This window comes from Solea solea, chromosome 21 (assembly GCF_958295425.1).
Source record: "Solea solea chromosome 21, fSolSol10.1, whole genome shotgun sequence".
NCBI classification, from domain to species: Eukaryota; Metazoa; Chordata; class Actinopteri; order Pleuronectiformes; family Soleidae; genus Solea; species Solea solea.
In genome coordinates this window covers 4,097,670-4,116,928 of record NC_081154.1, presented here as the reverse complement: position 1 = coordinate 4,116,928, position 19,259 = coordinate 4,097,670, and the positions used below count along the sequence as shown (strand labels likewise).

At 42.2% G+C, this 19,259-nt stretch overlaps 3 protein-coding genes across 4 annotated transcripts; 2 read left to right on the top strand and 1 right to left on the bottom strand.

The window, feature by feature from the left end:
- Positions 1–1,272: 1,272 nt before the first annotated feature.
- LOC131448615 (histone H3.3A) lies at positions 1,273–3,555 on the top strand. The gene is made up of 4 exons (XM_058621221.1): positions 1,273–1,431; positions 2,224–2,357; positions 2,603–2,756; positions 2,846–3,555. The coding sequence occupies exons 2-4, from the start codon at positions 2,230–2,232 to the stop codon at positions 2,972–2,974; spliced, it is 411 nt and encodes a 136-aa protein (XP_058477204.1). The 5' UTR covers positions 1,273–1,431; positions 2,224–2,229; the 3' UTR covers positions 2,975–3,555.
- On the bottom strand, positions 2,876–9,713 carry si:ch211-250n8.1 (uncharacterized). Its single transcript, XM_058621220.1, has 16 exons — positions 9,498–9,713; positions 9,142–9,252; positions 7,449–7,524; positions 6,729–6,885; positions 6,590–6,635; positions 5,859–5,917; positions 5,722–5,757; positions 5,576–5,628; positions 5,336–5,468; positions 4,634–4,851; positions 4,514–4,559; positions 4,361–4,426; positions 4,202–4,261; positions 4,040–4,125; positions 3,771–3,862; positions 2,876–3,673 (listed from the first exon to the last, which is right to left on the bottom strand). Exons 1-16 carry the CDS (start codon positions 9,532–9,534, stop codon positions 3,639–3,641), a joined length of 1,311 nt encoding a protein of 436 aa, XP_058477203.1. The 5' UTR covers positions 9,535–9,713; the 3' UTR covers positions 2,876–3,638.
- An 822-nt stretch (positions 9,714–10,535) lies between these two features.
- Positions 10,536–19,258, top strand: zgc:194990 (uncharacterized protein LOC568410 homolog). Of its 2 annotated transcripts, XM_058621934.1 has the most exons (10): positions 10,536–10,678; positions 14,521–14,612; positions 14,707–14,805; positions 15,526–15,633; positions 15,726–15,884; positions 16,491–16,631; positions 16,778–16,829; positions 17,100–17,126; positions 17,744–17,770; positions 17,854–19,258. In XM_058621934.1, exons 2-10 carry the CDS (start codon positions 14,550–14,552, stop codon positions 18,411–18,413), a joined length of 1,236 nt encoding a protein of 411 aa, XP_058477917.1. In that variant the 5' UTR covers positions 10,536–10,678; positions 14,521–14,549; the 3' UTR covers positions 18,414–19,258. The 2 variants fall into 2 exon arrangements, with proteins under 2 accessions (XP_058477917.1, XP_058477918.1); XM_058621935.1 differs by lacking the exon at positions 14,521–14,612.
- The last annotated feature ends 1 nt before the right edge of the window (position 19,259 follows it).

Below are 19,259 nucleotides of genomic sequence, written 5' to 3'. Positions count from 1 at the left end.
TATATTCATATATGTAGAATAGCTAGTCTTGTAGTTTCAGGAAGAAAACAGATCTGTTTCAAACCTTAATCTACTGAGGAAGGAAAAACGTTTTAACATGTAATATTTTGATAGCTAATTGCTGATACATACAGATTTTCTTTTTTGCCAATATGTTCAACCTGTTTGTTTGAGTTAGTGTTATTATTATTATTATTATTATTATTAGTAGTAGTAGTGGTGGTAGTAAACTGTCGATAAGTTAGGTCCATAAAATGCCAAAAAAAATGTGTTTCCTAAACCTCGAAATAATGACGTTATCAAAATGTCTTGTTTTGGCCACAAACGAAAATTGTTCAATTGTAATGAATTCTTTATTGTGTGGAAAAAGAAAAGAAAACTAATAAAATTGTCACATTTATGAAGCTGGAGAATTAGAGAACTTGTTTTAATGATTAAAACGAGCACTCAAACCAATTACCAATTAATGAAATATTTCTTGGGCACCCCATGGCGAAAGAGGAGAGGACTTGGGCTTGTAACTGGAAGGTGGCTGGTCCAAAATCAAAATGTGTTAAATGCAGAGGTCAAATTCACCAACCTCATTACTTTTAACTTACATACTTTAATTTAAAGACTGTATTTCAAGATGAAATAAAGGACAGGATTAGAAATGAGCATATTTGAGGGACAGCTCAGGTTAAATGGTTTGGAAATAAAGCAAGAGAGACAAAGTTGAGATGGTTTGTTCATGTGCAGAGATGGGACAGCGAATAATAACATTGGACAACGGATGTTGAAGATGGAGCTGCCAGCAGGAGGAAAAGAGCAAGACCACAGAGAACAGGACACAAGGGACAGGAGAAGATAGAGGCAGATGATCTGCTGTGGTGAGATTATGAAGATCTTGATGAAAAATTAATGTAACTCTGTTTGACCATTGTACAGTTATGTGATTCACAGAGAGACTGATGTTCCTGGAATTAATAGATTAAGTGACGTCACACTCTTTTCATCATTCACATCTAAGGAATTTGAAAACAATTGTTCTGGATGTATGACATCACACTCGTACTTTCATCATGTGTGTCGTCACATGCTACATGAAAGAAATATTAAAAAAAACTACTTTGGTGTCCCTTAGTAAGTCACACTGAGAACGTCTTTTTAAAATAGATTTTATTTTTGTTTGGGGTTTTTTACTTGTCTCATTTTAATACGTTTATATTTGTGTGTATATTCGTAAAAATAAATCAGACAATATCTCATTGGCTGAACCGTACGTCCATTTTCTAAAATAAACCAATGAGTGACAAGTAATTCTTAAAGATTACGTCAGACAGAGTACAAATACTCGGCCCGAACCTCCCCCCAACACAAACCGTTTTCTCTGGGTCAACCGGACGGAAAGTCAGAAGAGGCGATTACCACACTTCCAACGGCTCTGTAAAGGTACATTTAATCGCTTTGCTGTTCACGTTTTTTGTGTGTACATAATTCGGTATCGTGTCAGTGAGAGTGTGTTTGTGTGTGTGCTGATAGATTTCTGTTCACACAGAGCAGTGTTTGTAAACGAGGCTAACTTGTCGTCTCGCTAAAAATAGAACAATGGACGCTTTTCCTGACCAGTGTCCGGTTCTAACCGCCACACTTCTCTCGCTAAAGCGAAACCGGTCACCGCCAAACAAGCCCGATGTTGATCGGTCGCCAAAATGTGGGGATTTAAATAGACACATACCCTTAAGATGGGCGTAATGTGTACACAGTGTGTATTTGAGAGTCGAGGCAGTGTCGCTTGAGGTGGAAGGAGAAATTGAAAATGGCGAACTGGAGGTAGAGGAAGAGAGGCGGTCTTTGCTAAGCTGGTTCAGGCACAGAGTGTGTTGACGCTGCCGCCTCCGTGTGCTTCAACCGCGGCTTTTGTTTGTGTTTAACCAGCGACTTTATAATGTAAACAAAAGACATTTTGCTGCTTAATCAATACTCCGCCACGCCTGTCATTAATGGTATGTGTTTTTACGGCCTTTCTGCGAGACGTCGAAACGCTCCGGAGCTCTAACACGACGCCTCCCTGTAGCGACAACATGGGGGGAGGGGAGCTCTAATTACCTCGTATGCTAACATTAGCATTTGGCAAGCTAAACGGCCGTGATTAGCGGTTATGGCGCTCGTCTTTGCTTTATTTAAGACATTATTCGAATGTGAACAATTACACTTACACATGCTCTTGTCGTTTTTTGTTAGTGAGACATGGCTCGTACCAAGCAGACTGCCCGTAAGTCAACTGGAGGAAAGGCGCCGAGGAAGCAGCTCGCTACCAAGGCAGCCAGAAAGAGCGCTCCCTCTACGGGAGGAGTGAAGAAGCCCCATCGTTACAGGTTTGTAATCTTTGTGCTGTTCTATCGATTACAGATAATTGAGCTAGTTAATTACAGAGGCCATAGTACATTTACAGTCGCCATATGATTTAAAACCAGATTTGCTGGTTGGCAATGATTACAGTTCAAACTAAGACAATTATTACATTATACACTGTAATTGCAGTACCACAGAAGTGGGGAACACAAGTCTCATTTCTGTGTATGATCTGTCTCTAATCTGTTTTTGTGTTGCTTCTGTTTAGGCCTGGAACTGTGGCTCTCAGGGAGATCCGTCGTTACCAGAAGTCCACCGAGTTGCTCATCCGCAAGCTGCCCTTCCAGCGCCTGGTGAGAGAAATTGCCCAGGATTTCAAGACTGACCTGCGCTTCCAGAGCGCCGCCATTGGAGCTCTTCAGGTAAAAACGACAACTCACTGAGTCACAGTGGACGTGCACATGGTGTCTTATTTTTAAGCCTAATGTCTGTTTTTATTCTTCTCCCGTAGGAGGCCAGTGAGGCTTACCTGGTGGGTCTGTTTGAGGACACAAACTTGTGCGCCATCCACGCCAAGCGTGTCACCATCATGCCCAAAGACATCCAGCTGGCCCGCAGGATAAGAGGAGAGAGGGCCTAAGCGGCTGGTGGCAGCACTGCCATGACAAATGATCCTATTTATCACACATAACCATTTTGTGGACATTTTTATTTCTTTGGCTTTTTAAGTTTTCTTTTTGTATTTTTTAGATTGAGACAATACATCAACCATTCCACGGGACTGAGTACACTTTGGGTAGCTGGAAATGTTGTGCAGTAGGGTTATCTGTGTAAACCATCATGGGTCATTACTATGCGCGTAACAGCCATCATTCAACTTCTCCGAGTCCTTTTGTGGGGACCTAGCTCCATCTTTGGGATTGGTATCGTTCTAAAGCAAGGATCAATTCATCACATCTTCCACAGGGTGTCTTCGCCCTTCTACAATGTCCAATGAAATGCCAGCACGTCGAGCTCAGTGGGTTTCACTGCAGTGTTGCTGTGTCGACGACCACAGTTGATACTGTGCACTGTGTGACCATGAGCACGACTGACCACTCTGTCTTTTTCTGGACTGCTTTTTATGCGTTTTCCAACATAAAATCTTGGCAGCTACATTTAATACTATTTATGAAAAATGTTGTCACATGTCTTTCTATTAAAGGTCTTTATGAGTAGAAAGTCCGGTGTACTGTATTGATTTTAAAATGTAGTCGCACAGACGGCAAGAGTATAATTTTATTTACAATAAAATGAGCTGATTGTCATACAAACCATTCTGTGTGTTTGAACCCAGCAGCTGTAAGAAAGGGAAGAGCATTTTACTTAAAAATCAGTGACGGTAAAATCTATTTTTTTTTTTTAATTTTTTGGGATTATTTGCATTATAATCTTACCTATACGACACACAATCTCCTCACACTCCTTGATGGTGCTGGCTTTGAGCGCCACACAGCAGAAGCCTGACTGAGGGGTTTCTGGGGAGTCTCTGTGAACACAGCCAATCATATGCTTAGATGACATCTGGCTCCAGCCAATGACTACACAGCAGTGTGGTGTTGTGTAACATCTCCACAGAGGGGTGTGACACACTGCAGCAGACCTGGATTTACAGGGGTGTGTGTGTGGAGGAGGACAGTGTTTGAAGTCTGTGTTTGAGACTTACGCCACACAGAAGGCAAATATCGTGTAGTCTGGTTGACCGTATCTCCCCACGCATGAAATTTCAGGATAGTGATGCTCAAACAGCTCCTGAGAAAACACCAGGTTAGAGTTACCAGGATGACTTTATTGACAATCAGACCTTAAAAAACACCCATCTACTCACCTGTTTGGAGCTTCTTTCTGTGCATGTCAAATGTGTTTCCTTCATATCTAAAAGCACTTCCTGCAGGACAAAACACAGATGGGGGCAGGTTGCTGTTTTGTTGAGTTAGCATTAACATAATGTTAGTGAGCCCTCCAGCAGAGGGTGCAGTAGCATTACCTTGCTCGGCAAGTTCTGTTGTAGCACCTGTGGAATTGCTTGCTGTAGCACTTCCTTTCCTCCAAACTAGAACAATTAAAGACCACAGAGTCACACTTTGTAGACATTAGCATACGGTTATTGAACTTTGAATGTAAACAAGTGGTGATTTACCAATCCAATGCTTGCTTTTCCCAAGAACTGCACAATGTTCACAATCCTGTGGAGGAAAATTGATTTAGAATCTTTAGCGTCAGTAATTACTAAAACATGAAAAGGTGAAGAACAACTTGCCTTCCCTCTTTGAGACACTGTGAAGTAGACGGTGGCGTCTGCTCCGGGGGGACAGAGTTTGGCGAAGGAGCAGGATTGAGCTGCAGTGTGGGGTTTTCTGTCTTAAGTGCCCGCAGGAGCTTGACAAGAGGCCGGTACATGGTTCCATCATGGGCACGCCATCGCAGGACACGCATGGAGAGGGGGCAACCCTTCAGTCGTGACAGGAGCACACCTGCCTGAGTGAGCAGAGGACATGGCTTTTATAGCTCATGTTACAAGATCAAAGATTGACAGGTTTCCTTTTAATTATGCAAACAATTTGTCAAGGGTGTGACTGGATTGAATCACTCAGGCAGTACAAACTTTGTTCTGTGCTGACAGGGCTGCAGGGGAACTCTCTAACGCTGTCGTTGTTCAAAAGGCCAAACACTTTTTTTTGTGAGGACACCAAAATCAAACCTAGTCCAAGTGAATGTTTTTAAGATGCATTTGAAATATGGCGTTATTGCAACATCTCAATTACAAGACAAATAGAGTCATTTAATACCAAAGTCTAATCATTTCCTCCTTGAGTCCAAGTGAGAGATTCCCTCCATACATTCTTGAGATGGAATGGAAGAATGGGACAGAAGGACCGACAACATAGCACCACACTGATACTGATAACGGTAAATAAAATGTCACTTGTTTTAGATTATAAAACTTTTTTTTTTTCTTTACCTGCCCACACTTTGAATTCCTCAGCGACGTTCCGTTGATTTCATCAATAATGTCACCGGGACACACAAACTTGTCCACGTGGGCCTGACTGCCAGGCACTAGTTCGAGGACAAAGACGCGTCCACTTAGATACCTGAGAGAGACAGACAGGCGGACAGAGGGAGGGGATTCAATAAATCTTTTAATGAGCAGACAAACACTGTATGTGTAAATGTCTTTGAAAGTGTGGGAGATACGAGCCTCAAAACCATCCCGACTTCCCGACAGGGCACCACCTCATACATTTCACACACCTATAAAGACACGCAGAACAAAAAGGAAGGATTGACAGTGATATGACTGCGATTGAGCAAATCAGTTACTCAGTAAAAATCATTGTCTCTTACCGGAAGAAGACAACTCTCATCCAGAAAACTGCAATTCTACATAAAAGAGATCAGAGGTTGAGTGTTAGTGTAGAGTCGTAGGATTTGGACAGACGACTTAGTGATAATAACTGGGGTTGAATCACGTGTCCTCTGACCTCCATATCCAGTTTAAACTGCATGTGAGAGAGGACGAGCAACAGTGACATGAAAGGCTCTGCCAGACACAGAGAGAGAGAAACAATCAGATTAACACCAACACTTTCAAACTACAACATTTTATTCTAGACTTATATAAAAGGTGCCAACGTTGACGGCAGAATTCCAAATTCACGGTTTATCGTTTGAGCTTCGGTCGCCCAAATCTAAGAAGTTCATCTACGAGTCAAAGTGAACATTTGTGACAAGATGATACAGTTCACAAGACAACAAAATAATGTTTTGGAAGGTCACAGTAACCTATAGCGACAAATAGTATCAGTTTGTCTTCGATTTCAAGTGACCATTTGGGCATTTGGGCATTTGGGCATTCAAATCTAGACAGTTTATCCGTGAATCCAAGTGAACGTTGGTGTCAGATTTGAAAGGATGTTCACGGGATATCACATTCACAAGAAAGATCACTGTGACCCAGGAGTTTTGACCTTTGGGCATCAAAATCTCGGCAGTTCATCACTGAATCCAAGCGAACGTTTGTGCCAAATTTGAAAGAATTCACTCAAGGTGTTCTTAAGATGCTGCATGAGATCACGTTCACAAGAAACAAAAGAAAGATTACCATGGTCTTAGGTCACAGTGATCATCATGTTTGACCTTTGGGCATGTGTGCTAAATTTGAAAAGATGTCACTAGCTAGATATCACTGAAGTATTAAAATAAAAACACTTACCTAAAAATTCTTCATTCCTGAGGATTGATAGCGTCGGACTGTACCACTGCAAGGGAGAGGAACAGTAAGAAGAACCATTCATTGACACTCATCTACAACAAGTCTCGTCCACTCATGTGCCTGCTCCAATGTCTCTGACCTCCAGGACTCGCGGCGTGTGCAGCAGGTGGGTGATGAACTGTGGGAGGGTCTTGCGGTTGAGGGCCAGTCGCAGCAGGTAACGTCCTCGACCCTGAGCCGAGAGCAGCTTCCTGCAAACTCTGGTCTGCTCCACGGCCAACGACAGAGCGGAGAGCCTTCACAGAGACACAGGGAATTAAAACGGGATCCAGAAGACTCTCTGGATCTGTATAGAACGTTACCTACTTATAGCCATGACATCTTATATAAGCAAGACAAAATCCATCCTGATCTGTTAAATTGTCGCTGAGACGTTCAGCGGGACTTCCCATGTTAAACTTAAATTGATGCCATATCCGTAATCTGGATCAGATCCAGATTAAATTTGAGTGTCTGGTCCTGCATCCTTTTTTATAGTTTTGCCCATCATCATCATCAGTGGGCACAAAAGACAGAAAGTAAAAATAAAATAAAACTAAGCCTAAATTTATTTAATCCAGTCCCTGCTCTACTTTTAAAGAACAAATAAGCACAACTTGACTTCCTATTTACATCTTGCATACAAATTCCTTCTTATATACAACTGTGTGTATATATATATATCAAAGCCCTTATTTTCTCCCTGTGCCTCATGAAAACTATATCTTTGTACATTTATTTGCCAGAAAAATCACATTGATCGTTTAAAGAAACTTTAGACAGGAGGTTGTACAGTGTTTTAAAATGTTACTGCTCTCACCTGGAGCAGGTGTCGTGATGTGGCAGCTGCTCAAAACAGTGCCAGTAATCTCTGTGAACCAGACTGAGAACTGGTTCTGATCACAAACACACACACACACACACACACAAACAGATGTTATGTTAATAAAAACTGTAACCACCAAAAACACTGTGTTCTAATAATATTATATGTCTATGTTGATGTGTAATTATTTAAAAGAGACAATGCACGTTAACTAACATACACACACGTCCAAATGTGTTACACTAAAACAGAAATAACTCATAATTAAATTGTGTGAGACATGAAAACAAGGAGTTTTCAAGGAGCTTCCTATATGTGAATATGTTCAGCTTTTTACTTTGTTGAAAAACAAAGATGTTTGGGGCCTTGCTTAACACCGAGGACACGTTCTGACACTTTATCAAAAGGATCTACAGATTATTCACAAATGAAAAGAACTGTTGGTTGCAGCGCAATCAGAAATGTGACGAGTGACGAGTCAAAGTACTTGTTTTACAGGACGTACGACGTACACATGTCAACATGAAGCAGTTACTGTGACCTCTGCAAATATTTGTATGTTCTTGTTTGTTGATATTCATGTACTTTGTAACTGTTTTTAAAAAAACACCACACAAATAATCCATTTTACTTACTCATGATATATAACATGCTTTAATCTGATTATTTCTTCAGATTTTGACTTTTTTAGAATTATAAAATGCTGTTAATGAGGGTTAATTAGGTTTAATCAGACTAATTAATTAGACTTAATTATAGAAGAATAATGCCGTGCAATCTTATTACTGCTTATGCGGATTATGACTTTTTTTCACATTAAGGTAATCAGAAAATGCTGTTTACATGAAACTGTCTTAATCAGACTAGACTATTGTGCTAATCTGGTTAGAATCAGAATAATGCTGTCAGTGAATGCTGTTTACATGACACTGTCTTAATCCGACTGTTGAGTTAATCTGGTTAATATCAGAATATTGCCGTGCAATCTTATTACTGCTTATGCGGATTATGACTTTTTTTCACATTAAGGTAATCAGAAAATGCTGTTTACATGAAACTGTCTTAATCAGACTAGACTATTGTGCTAATCTGGTTAGAATCAGAATAATGCTGTCAGTGAATGCTGTTTACATGACACTGTCTTAATCCGACTGTTGAGTTAATCTGGTTAATATCAGAATATTGCCGTGCAATCTTATTACTGCTTATGCGGATTATGACTTTTTTTCACATTAAGGTAATCAGAAAATGCTGTTTACATGAAACTGTCTTAATCAGACTAGACTATTGTGCTAATCTGGTTAGAATCAGAATAATGCTGTCAGTGAATGCTGTTTACATGACACTGTCTTAATCCGACTGTTGAGTTAATCTGGTTAATATCAGAATATTGCTGTGTAATCCGATTACTACCTATGATAATTGTGACCCTTTTTCGGGTTAAGGTAATCAGAAAATGCTGTTTACATGAAACTGTCTTAATCAGACTATTGTGCTAATCTGGTTAGAATCAGAATAATGCTGTCAGTGAATGCTGTTTACATGACAATGTCTTAATCAGAATGTTGAGCTAATCTGATTAGAATCAGAATATCAGAGAATGCTGTTTACATGAAACTGTCTTATTAGACTGTTGTGCTATGGTCAGAATGAGAATATCGCCGTGTGTTAGTGATCATATACTGACGTTGGAGTCCTTTCCTGAGCACCAGCTCCAGGAGCTCACAGCAGGAGGAGAGGTGAGGGCTGGCGTCTGTTATCGTAGAGTCTTCATCTGACTGAAGGTTCAAGACACACACTGGAGGAAGAAGAACAACAACAACAATAATAATTATCAATAATATATACTAACAAACACGTTTAATCTGTGTTATCGTTGTCATCTGACAGAGGAGACGAGAACGCACGAGAAATAATCCGCTGTCTGTAATGTCAGCTCGTGCGCTTATGTCAGGGTGTGCGCGGCGCAAAAATAAAGAAACAAAAACCAACGAGAAATCAAGCAATTCATGATCGACAATGGCGTGTGCACGTGATCGTTACCTTTCAATGAACTGAGGAGAGGATCTTTCGGTGCCATGTTCACGCGCCAGCGGTGATCTGCCGTCTACACACACACACACGCTCTCCTGTCATTTACACACACACACACACACACACAAGTCAGCCAACATGCCGAGACACACACACACACTCATCCATCAGACCGTGTGATTAACGACTCTCTCACAGACGAACGTCTCACTCAAAGCGATCACATCAGGAACAAAGAGCTTTGAAATATAACAACACACAGAGAGGAGGAAAAGAACAGGTGTTTGTTTGTGTTTGAGCTGCAGTGACGTCACCTGCTGTTCCTCTCCTCGAGTCAGTTAACTGTGGAATTAACACACAGTGAGTGTTTCTAGATTAGGGATGGCACCAGTCTTGTATAAAGTACATTAAAGGGATACTTGAGTAAAAGTACAAGAATCTTACCAGAAAATGACTTTGGTAGAAGCTGAAGTCATTTTGTTAAAATAAATAAATCAACAATATTACTTAAGTAAAAGTCTCTAAGTATATGACATTTACTGTACTTAAGTATCAAGAGTGATTTTCTAATATAAAATGTACTAAAGTTTTAGAAGTAAAAGTATTAAAAAAAAGTGCTAGGGGGAGTTGTTGTTCAACTGGAAGGTTGTGGGTTCAATTCCTGGCTCTGCTAGTCTATATGTGTCCTTGAGCAAGACACTCAAGCCCATGTTGAAGCGTGTGAATGGGTGAAAACGTTTTATGAATGTCAATAACATTTTATTTAAGTAAAATACATATAATGTATGTATGTATATATCATTTGATCTATATATAAGATGGTAAATGGACACAGGACTGAATCTATATTAAAGCAATAAATTAATATATTTCTATAGACAACAGTGTTAATTTTAATTCAAAAACATTTCATTTGGACACAAGAAACACAACCCCTTTCCTTCCTTCAGTAAGCTCGTGGTTGTCCTGGAGGTCGCCCTCTGGCGGCGCCTTTGCGCCACTGCAGCGCGGTGAGCAGTGATAAGAGCGCGCGCTGCCTCCTCGTGCCGCAGTCGTGCTGTGATGAAGCGGTGTCTCAGTGATCCATGAGCCCACACACACACGCACACACACGCACACAGTGAATGGAAACATCAGAGAGGAGCTGAGGAGTCTGCGAGGAAAACAAGCGACAATTCTCACACAACAAGGTCAGAGTTATTTGGTTTATTTTTCATTGATTTATTTGTAATTATTTGTAAAGAACTGCTGCTGCTGGTGTTGTTGTTGTTGTGGTTGTGGTGCAGCCTGCGGAGACATTCAACCAAACACTTCACCTGATATTGATTATGTTGTGCCTTTTTATATACAACAAAACAAACAAATCATTGATTTCTTTTATTTCAAATGATCAATTTCTCAACCACAGACTTTGAAGAATGTACCATAAAAAGTGTGTGGACACACTGTGACGTTGTTTCACTAATTATATATATATATAAAAATAATAATCATATTCATTGAGTTTAAGTGCATTAATTTTGTTGCAGACAGAGTTTTGTTGATATGTTTATATATAGAAACACACTCTTACCTGGGTTTGTACACAAATGGCACCAGTGGTAATCCAGGATATACTCTGTAATCTGCCTGCTCCTCACCACACACACACACACACACACACACACACACACACACACACACACACACACAGGCTTACGCAGCTATTCTTTTTAGGACACTGCATTGACTTCCATTCATTTGAACCTTAACTTAACCATAACCAGTTAATCCCTAACACTAACCTTTACCTTAACCTAACCACAATCCACATCTTGGCCCTAAATTTAACCAGCTCCTCAAAAATGAGGTTCTGCCTCATTAGGACCAGGTTTTGGTCTCCTTGACGAAGACTGGTCCTGACAAGGTCAGTGTTTTTGCCAGAAAAGGTCCTAAAGAGGCAACACACACACACTCACACACACACACACATTTGTGCAGCATTCATAGTGAGGACACGTCATAGACAATGCATTCCCTTAACCATCACCTTAACTAAATGCCGAACCCTTAACCTAACCCAAACCTTATCCATCACAACTAAATGCCTTACCCTGACCCTTAACCCCACCCTTACCTAAACCCAATTCTAACACTAACCCTAAAACCAGGTCTTAACCCTGAAAAAGTCCTTTTAAGTGGGGACCAGTCAAAATGTCCTCACTTCCTATGTTTATAAATGTTTTGGTCCTCACAAAGATACACACAAGAACACGCACACAACAACAACAATAAGATAATGTAAGCCCTCATCAGTGGAGTCAGTATTTACTACTTAGTAGCAATTTAACAATTACCTGTTTAAATGACACATTCAGTGAGATGCACAGTATCAGATGTAAGTGTAAGTGTTTCTACTTAACCAGTTAACAGGCTCAGGCTCTGCGTGTCGGCGCTGCTGTCGCAGCACGTGTCTGTGCACGGACCCTTAAGGACTTTGTGAAAGAGCACGTGGTGCTTTGCAGATATTATTATTATTATAGAGAAAGAAAAAATTATACAGGCAGGGGCGGATCTGCAGGGGTCCAAAAGGGCCCCTCCCCCCTGGAACATGAATCAACTGCTAACGCCAATATTTTGTTTTTAACATTAAACAGAATATTCACTATGCATATCTGCAACATCACTTACTCATAGGGCTGATAATTAATCAAATATTTTTATCGTAATTTACAAAAAATTCAATATTTCTTATAAAATGACCAGCAGGGGTCCAAAAGGGCTCCTCCCCCCCAGGGAACATGAATCACCTGCTAACACCAATATTCTGTTTTTAACATTAAACAGAATATTCACTACCCATATCTGCAACATCACTTACTCATAGGGCTGATAATTAATCAAATATTTTTATCGTAATTTACAGAAAATTCAATATTCCTTATAAAAGGACCATTTTAGCATTTTAGATTAAATATGGTCTGGACCTATACATATATATATATATCTTTGTTTCTCACATATTTGCACAGATATCACACTGTAATCCTTTTTAAATATGTTTGTCAAATGAAAATGAGAATAATAATGGGCTTGTTATTATAGATATCTATTATATTATCATAATTCAAGTTGTAGATATCTTTAATTAACCCTCAACTAAAGACTAGATCTACATTGTCCTTTTTGAGATATCTTGAATTAAGTTGTAGATATAGATATAACCCCACACACATGAATGGCAAAAGTGACGTCACTCTGAATTGCAGATCATGTGAAACTGTAGTTTTGATGAGTCACAGTGACGTCACACGGTCGTGGTGATTAAATGTTAAAGAGGCCTCGTCATGACTACCAGAGCTACGAGGATCCTCACACGTCACTCAATACTTCCTCAGCTCTTTTCCGTTATCTCCGCCTCCGCTTCACTCAGCCCTCCCACCGGCCACTCCCACCTCATCAGGGCAACTTAGCTCACCTGTGAGCACACCTGCTCCTCATCCCCTGCAATCAGCTCAGCACCTATTCACTCCTTTGCCAAATTATTCCTCGCCACTGCTGTGTGAGACGTTCTGACGGACTGATTTCCGCCTTGAATTGGTCTGAATCCTGGATATTACCCGATTAGGGCAATTGCTTTTAGCCCTACTGGTTCATGTCTCCTGTGAGAGCGTGTGAGTGCCGCTGCCGCCCTGCCATCTCTGTCTGTTTAGTGCTATTAAAGGGACACTTCAAGATACCTCTGCTGTACTGTGTGTGTGTGTGTGTGTGTGTGTGCTGTGGTTACAGAACAAACAGCAAAACCTTTGTTTGTTACGTCACCAGTTCTAATTTCGTTGTGATTGTTTGTCAGTGCTTCAGCTCTACTTTAACACTGTCTTTGTCTTAAGTTAGGGGGGGGACATACTGCAAGATTTTACCCACAATTCAGTTGGGCAGAGTCTGCAGCAGTTAGGAAACGGTGTCAGAAGATGGCAGGAAGTAGCGGGAATATCAAAACAACAATAGCGATGCTTGTTTATCCCTTTAAACCGTTGGTTCAAAATATCGATGTGGGGGTATATATATGCTCGTCCAATATGATAATCTATTCACTAGGATTAAATAAGGAATTAAACAGTCAAGCTACATTAAGAGATGCTCCGTCCACGTTCAACACATAGACTTTATGCACTTTGTTTTCTATGTTGTGAATAAATAGAGAAATCCTTTTTGCATTTATCTTTCGTTTTCTTCAGTTAGACAAAATCATTGTATCGTAATATTATTTGTATCGCGATCCCCTGTGATTCTCGTAGACATGGTCGTTTGATGCGTTCACTAACGGAAACCAGTCGGTTAGCGCGTGTTCTCCAAGTCTTGTCCTCCGCTTTCAGTCAAAGATGCAAAACAAAAACGAAAAAACACGTTGCCTGGTCCTCCAGCGTTGTTGGCCTCAATCCACCACTGCATACACAGTTAATTTGTCCTCACAGAATCAGTCTCTTCCTCTTTACTCAATAATTTATTCTCTTTAAGTCCCGGAGTCAATACCAGCATCTCTTTGGCTCGGCTGCAACAGCGAGCACATGAAATGTCAAAGTGGCGTTCACTGCTGAATCAACAGCAAACTGGTCCAATGTTTCCCCACACACACACACACACACACACCCACACACACTCTGCAGTGTGTTTTAAATCTGCTGTGCATCAGGGGAGTACATTTTCCGATTTCAAGGCTGTGATGAAGACGCACCTTCTCGCACGCACACGAGGAAATCCTGTTACTGTGCAATATTTTTTCTGCTTTGTTGGTTGGTGTTTGTGCACTTGCGATACCTCAGAGAGTCCGATGATGATGATGATGATGAGCTCCTCTCTGGGCTTCAGCTGATTAAAGCTCTGCAGTGCTTCTCTTTCTCTGCACACATACACATATATTTTTGTCCATCTCTCATAAAACACTGAATTCTGCCCCCTCATCGATTCGTGTGGGGGCGACAGGAGCACACTCAGCTGCAGTTCTGACAGAGTGAGTGCCAGCACGCTAAAGACTTTTATTACCAAACCACAGGGCATCGGCCTCGCTTTCCAGCTGCCAGCATGATGAAGGACTGCCTACAGTTCCTTATTGAGCCGGCCAAGAAGCTCAAGATCCGACTCAAGGTGCGGGGATCACATCTCTCTCTTTGCTGCAATGAGGGAAAACACTGGTACAAAAAAGCCTGTGGTTTTTTATCTACGCTTGCTTTTCTTCCAGGAGTCCCGTAGGAGAGTCAGACTCGAGAAGAAGGAGCCGCTGCTGGAGAGTCAGTTATTTATTATGGAATTGGCTCGAGAACTCAACAAAATTTGCCAGGTATGCACTTCTCCATCCCTCTCTTTGTGTTCTTACCATCACACCAAAAATTACATGAACTCACTTAAAGGCATGAAAATGTCATGATACAATCGTCTCACTCGGCGCTCCCTGCCAGTGAGTGAGGGAGTTGAGGTAATTCTTGGTAGCCAGAGCAAATCCGCTTCCAGTCTCCTACCAAGATTCTACCAAGAACTGGGGGGCTCCAGCCAATCAGTGGCCGGAAAGCTACCAAGATGGTGCCAGGGTTGCTGGCACCAATCTCAGCTGACAGGACAGAGGCGGGGTACACCCTTGGACAGGTTGCCGGTCCATCACAGGGCCACATATAGATACAACAACCATTCACTCTTACCTATGGTCTATTCTAGAGTGTCCATTTAGCTAATCCCCACACATGGGGAGAACAGAAAGGCCCTTGCTCTGACCAGGTCTTGAACCTGGGTCAAAGGCAAGAGCACTAACCACTACACCAACCGTGTGGCCCTACAATCTTCCAAATAATAGCAATTCACAATATTACTACAATAGTTGTAAAACATTAAACTCTTGCAGTATCTCTACAACACACTGAAATCACCTGAGTTCAGGTTGTTTGCTTCACCCATGACTCATGATTAAGAAACTTTACCATGATCAACATATTTTATCGCAATGCAAGGTTAACTTGTATATTGTCTCATCTCCTACTCCCTTGTCTCTGTCTCTCTTTTATCATAGAGGTCAATTGTCCTAAGTCACATCTGGACCAGTGAGGACATCTGGTCAGCAAGTCTGTGTCGGGAGTTTATCATGGAATGGGCCGGCGTTCTGGAGAAGAGAGTACAGGTAGAAGTCAAGGAACCACCTTTCTGTGTGTGTGTGTTTTCTCCATGCCGTCACTTCTGCTTCAGCTCAAACGTCTGTTTTTCTTAAATTAGCCGAGGATCGTCACATCCGTATACCAGTACGAGAAGCCAGAGAAGAAGGACTGGAAGGGTCACTTCCTCTGCATGCTGGAGGCGGGAGGCGAGTGCGACATGGGACCCTACAAAAGGGTCATCATGGACTGGATATGGGAGATTAAAAGCAGGCCTCAGGTGATTATACAATGGTGAATGATGAGGAGGAAGTGTCCCAGCTTTTTGCCCCGGTATCACTGGGTGACCGGCTGGTGATTAGAGTCTGACCCAGTTCCCTCCTTGCATCTGATAAAGATGATTAGGATAAACCCCTGCCCTTGACGATCACCCTGTCACACTTGTAATATCCTGAACACACTGGTGTGCTGTCAAGACAGGACAGGACAGGACCTGCTGAAGCAAAGAACAGAACCAAATAATGTCGTCCTATTTAAGCCTGCCCCACACTCGAGCATTGGCCAGTTTTTGGTCCCGATCTGGCTGTGGGTGCCTTCCAATTTTAGGCTGATTTGTTTGGATATTTGCTCTTGATCACTGGGGTATTCATAGGTACCTTCATACGAACCTTTGACTCAGCTTGTCGGTGAAGGTTCTTAGTCATCCAGGTCATAATCTTCTTCAGCAGTTGACTATGGGCGACTGGACTTACTCGGGTAAGTCCAGTCGCCCACAGCCAGCTACTGAAGATTGACTCAGCTTGGTAAGAGGGTGATGGTGGTTTTGCGGTTGAGGTCGAGCCTGAACCATCACATCATGAACTCTTTACCATCTTCTTCTCTCTAGCCCACCGTGTGGCCAGGTGAGCCCGTGCTCATGATGCTGGACGACCTGGAGTTCCAGTGGAAGAGGGGCCGTCTCCCCAACCTGCTGCCCGCAATGGAGCTCGTCCTGCTGGCCGTGCTGAACGCCGACAGCCCCGTAAAGGTCCGGATGTTTCCCTGATGAGATTGGATGAAACGCTTTGGCTCAGCTTCAGGCTGTTAACTAATAACAAGATTAGATTTAATTAAAAACGATTTAAAGCTATGATTTATGTTACTGTTCTGCTGCTTTGTCGTGTGTGTGTGTAGGTGGATGTGACTAAGCAGTGGCTCGTGTGGAAGCAGAAGAACCGGAGCACCGGTGAGTGGATGTGATCTGATCATTGTTAAGTGTTGTAAACTACACCTCAAAAAAAAAAAACACACAATCTGTCTTTACAACGTGTGAACTGTTCCTGATCATGATGATGATGATACAATAGCCGCTAATCAGTGTCACTGATACTTGATGAGCCACTTCTATTAAAGCTAATCAGTATTGATTAAGTGAAAGGGAAAAAGGAAGGAAGCAGGTTTTGATTGGATCTGTTGAAGGAAACGTGTGATGACTGTAACAAGTTTCTGCTTCCAGACGCAGCTCGCTACATCCCCCACAGCGGTGAGTAAACAGCCTGTGTATCGACATACAGTACATTGTCACATCTGGTTATAAGTTATTCAACTTTCAGACGTTTCACTGGACGTTGTTATGACCACTGATAACGATTAAAACTGAGAAAACGAGTGGGTTTGTTTTTTGCAGCTAGTGTTTTTAGAGTTTTGTGGCTGCAAAATGGCGGCAACTCAATGCATTTAAGCACGTAGACATGGCCAGGATGACCAGCTGAAGTTCAAACCGAGTATCAGAAAGGAAAGGAAAAGAAAAGGTGATTTAAGTGACTTGGAACATGTCATGGTTGTTGGTGCCAGACAGGCTGATATTCATTATTTTAGAAACTGCTGATCAAATGGCATTTTCATGCGTTACCCTCTCAAGAGTTTACAGAAAATGCGCAGAAAAAGAAAATACCCAGTGAGCTGCAGTTTTCTGGGTGTAGATATGATAGACCTTAAAATATATTTACTACTTATAAATAAAGTATGCAGAAGACCAATAGGTTGGTGCAATTAGGGCCATAAAATTAAAAATTAATCAGCTAAATGATGCAAACAAATGGACATCAGTGTATTGTTGCATTACTACAGCTCTAAAGCTCTTTCTCTTTTTGTTTAAAGTGTGGAATTGGATTTGCGATGCAGCAGGTATGAGAACTTCACTCTGAAATCATCGAAATAACCTCTTTTCTTGTCTTTCACACATTAATTATGTCAATTTTTTTCCACAGAGGAAGTCACTGTGGACTCAGACTCAGCCAATCCAGACCTGCTCATCTCCGGCGATGAAAAACGTATAAGGTGCGGTCTGGAGCGCCGTGACGCGCCACGGTGCCAGCAACACTTCAACGGCTGGTGGTGTGCCGTGGGCCAGGAGGGCTACACCTCTGGACGTCACTACTGGGAGGTGGAGGTGGGCGAGCGGGACTGGCGTATCGGAGTGGCCAAGGCATCCGCTGTGAGGCAGGGCTTCCGCTCACTCAACACAGACACGGGCTACCTGACCCTGCGTCTGGAGAGAGGCACGGAGCTGAAGGCTCTGACAGTACCGGCCACCCCACTGCCACCTAGCTTGGCGCCCAGGAAGGTCGGGGTGTACCTGGACTTTGAGCATGGCCAGCTGTCCTTCTACGACGTGGAGAAGCGCTCCCACCTGTACACCTTCAACGAGAAGTTCAAAGAGGAACTGTACCCGCTGTTTGGGACTGTGGAGGTGGTCAAAGACCTGGTGATCAGGCCTGCAGACGTCCGACAGCCGTGCCTCTGCCCCGGGCCCTGCCTCTGGAACTGACCTGGCTCCTCTCCGCCACCGCCACAACACTCAGTCCTGACCCTCAGCAGCTAACGGTGAACCTCGTGTACAGTAAGGCTGTCACTTTCTCCGAAAAAAGTTTTAAATCAATTCCTTCGAAGATATTTGGACTCACACGAGGTCGAACACTCGACGCGCTGCCAGTTTGTGATGCCTCCGCATGCCGCCGTTGCACTCAGGTGGAGCTAACAGCTAAGCTAGCAAGCAGGTGACTCAGCAGATGTGTTAGTTTCTTTGCCGTTAGAAGGTTAGAAGCCCAAACACTTCCACACACGCCCGCTTTTCAGATGCTTTGATGTTGTGGTCGAGGACAGTTCAGCTTGTTTGTGTCCTCTTGTTTACGCTGGTTAAGGTCAAGCTATGCTCAGAGCGCCCTTTTGCGGTTACTTCAGAATATCTGATGTGCTTCTAGGCTGTATATTTTGAACTTAAGTGGGTTTTTAAGGTTAAAGTTTGGAGCAAAGTGACAGACCTTGTGTGCTGTTGTTGACCAGGAGTATTTCTGTGCCCTGCCTTGTGAGATCAGGAACAAAGAACCATCCTTCTGCGTAACACTTTCTGTTCCTCTAGCTCCATGGAGACACAGAATTTGACTATTTGTATTGTAAAAAAATGATTATTTTTACTCCAGTAAGAATTGAAAGAAGCCCAGAAATTGTAAATGTTTAGGATTAAGTGGGTTTTCAAGATTTTCATCCCATACCAGCAACATGGAAAATATTTTTTCTGTTTTTTTATGACGTATTGATTGATGAGAACTAACCTCACAAACGAAAGTAAGCAGGTGTTGTGAAATGGCTTGCATCCAACAGTTTGGCATGTCAG

What these genes read in the sequence shown, in the direction of transcription:
- LOC131448615 (XM_058621221.1), top strand. Translation starts at nt 2,230, where the DNA reads ATGGCTCGTACCAAGCAGACTGCCCGTAAGTCAACTGGAGGAAAGGCG. An exon ending in AAGAAGCCCCATCGTTACAG is followed by an intron (nt 2,358 to 2,602) that starts GTTTGTAATCTT and finishes GCTTCTGTTTAG; the next exon opens with GCCTGGAACTGTGGCTCTCA. An exon ending in CCGCCATTGGAGCTCTTCAG is followed by an intron (nt 2,757 to 2,845) that starts GTAAAAACGACA and finishes CTTCTCCCGTAG; the next exon opens with GAGGCCAGTGAGGCTTACCT.
- si:ch211-250n8.1 (XM_058621220.1), bottom strand. Translation starts at nt 9,534, where the DNA reads ATGGCACCGAAAGATCCTCTCCTCAGTTCATTGAAAG. An exon ending in GGAATTCAAAGTGTGGGCAG is followed by an intron (nt 4,852 to 5,335) that starts GTAAAGAAAAAA and finishes CTGCTCACTCAG; the next exon opens with GCAGGTGTGCTCCTGTCACG. An exon ending in GAAAAGCAAGCATTGGATTG is followed by an intron (nt 4,427 to 4,513) that starts GTAAATCACCAC and finishes TAATTGTTCTAG; the next exon opens with TTTGGAGGAAAGGAAGTGCT.
- zgc:194990 (XM_058621934.1), top strand. Translation starts at nt 14,550, where the DNA reads ATGATGAAGGACTGCCTACAGTTCCTTATTGAGCCGGCCAAGAAGCTC. An exon ending in AACTCAACAAAATTTGCCAG is followed by an intron (nt 14,806 to 15,525) that starts GTATGCACTTCT and finishes CTTTTATCATAG; the next exon opens with AGGTCAATTGTCCTAAGTCA. An exon ending in ACGCCGACAGCCCCGTAAAG is followed by an intron (nt 16,632 to 16,777) that starts GTCCGGATGTTT and finishes GTGTGTGTGTAG; the next exon opens with GTGGATGTGACTAAGCAGTG.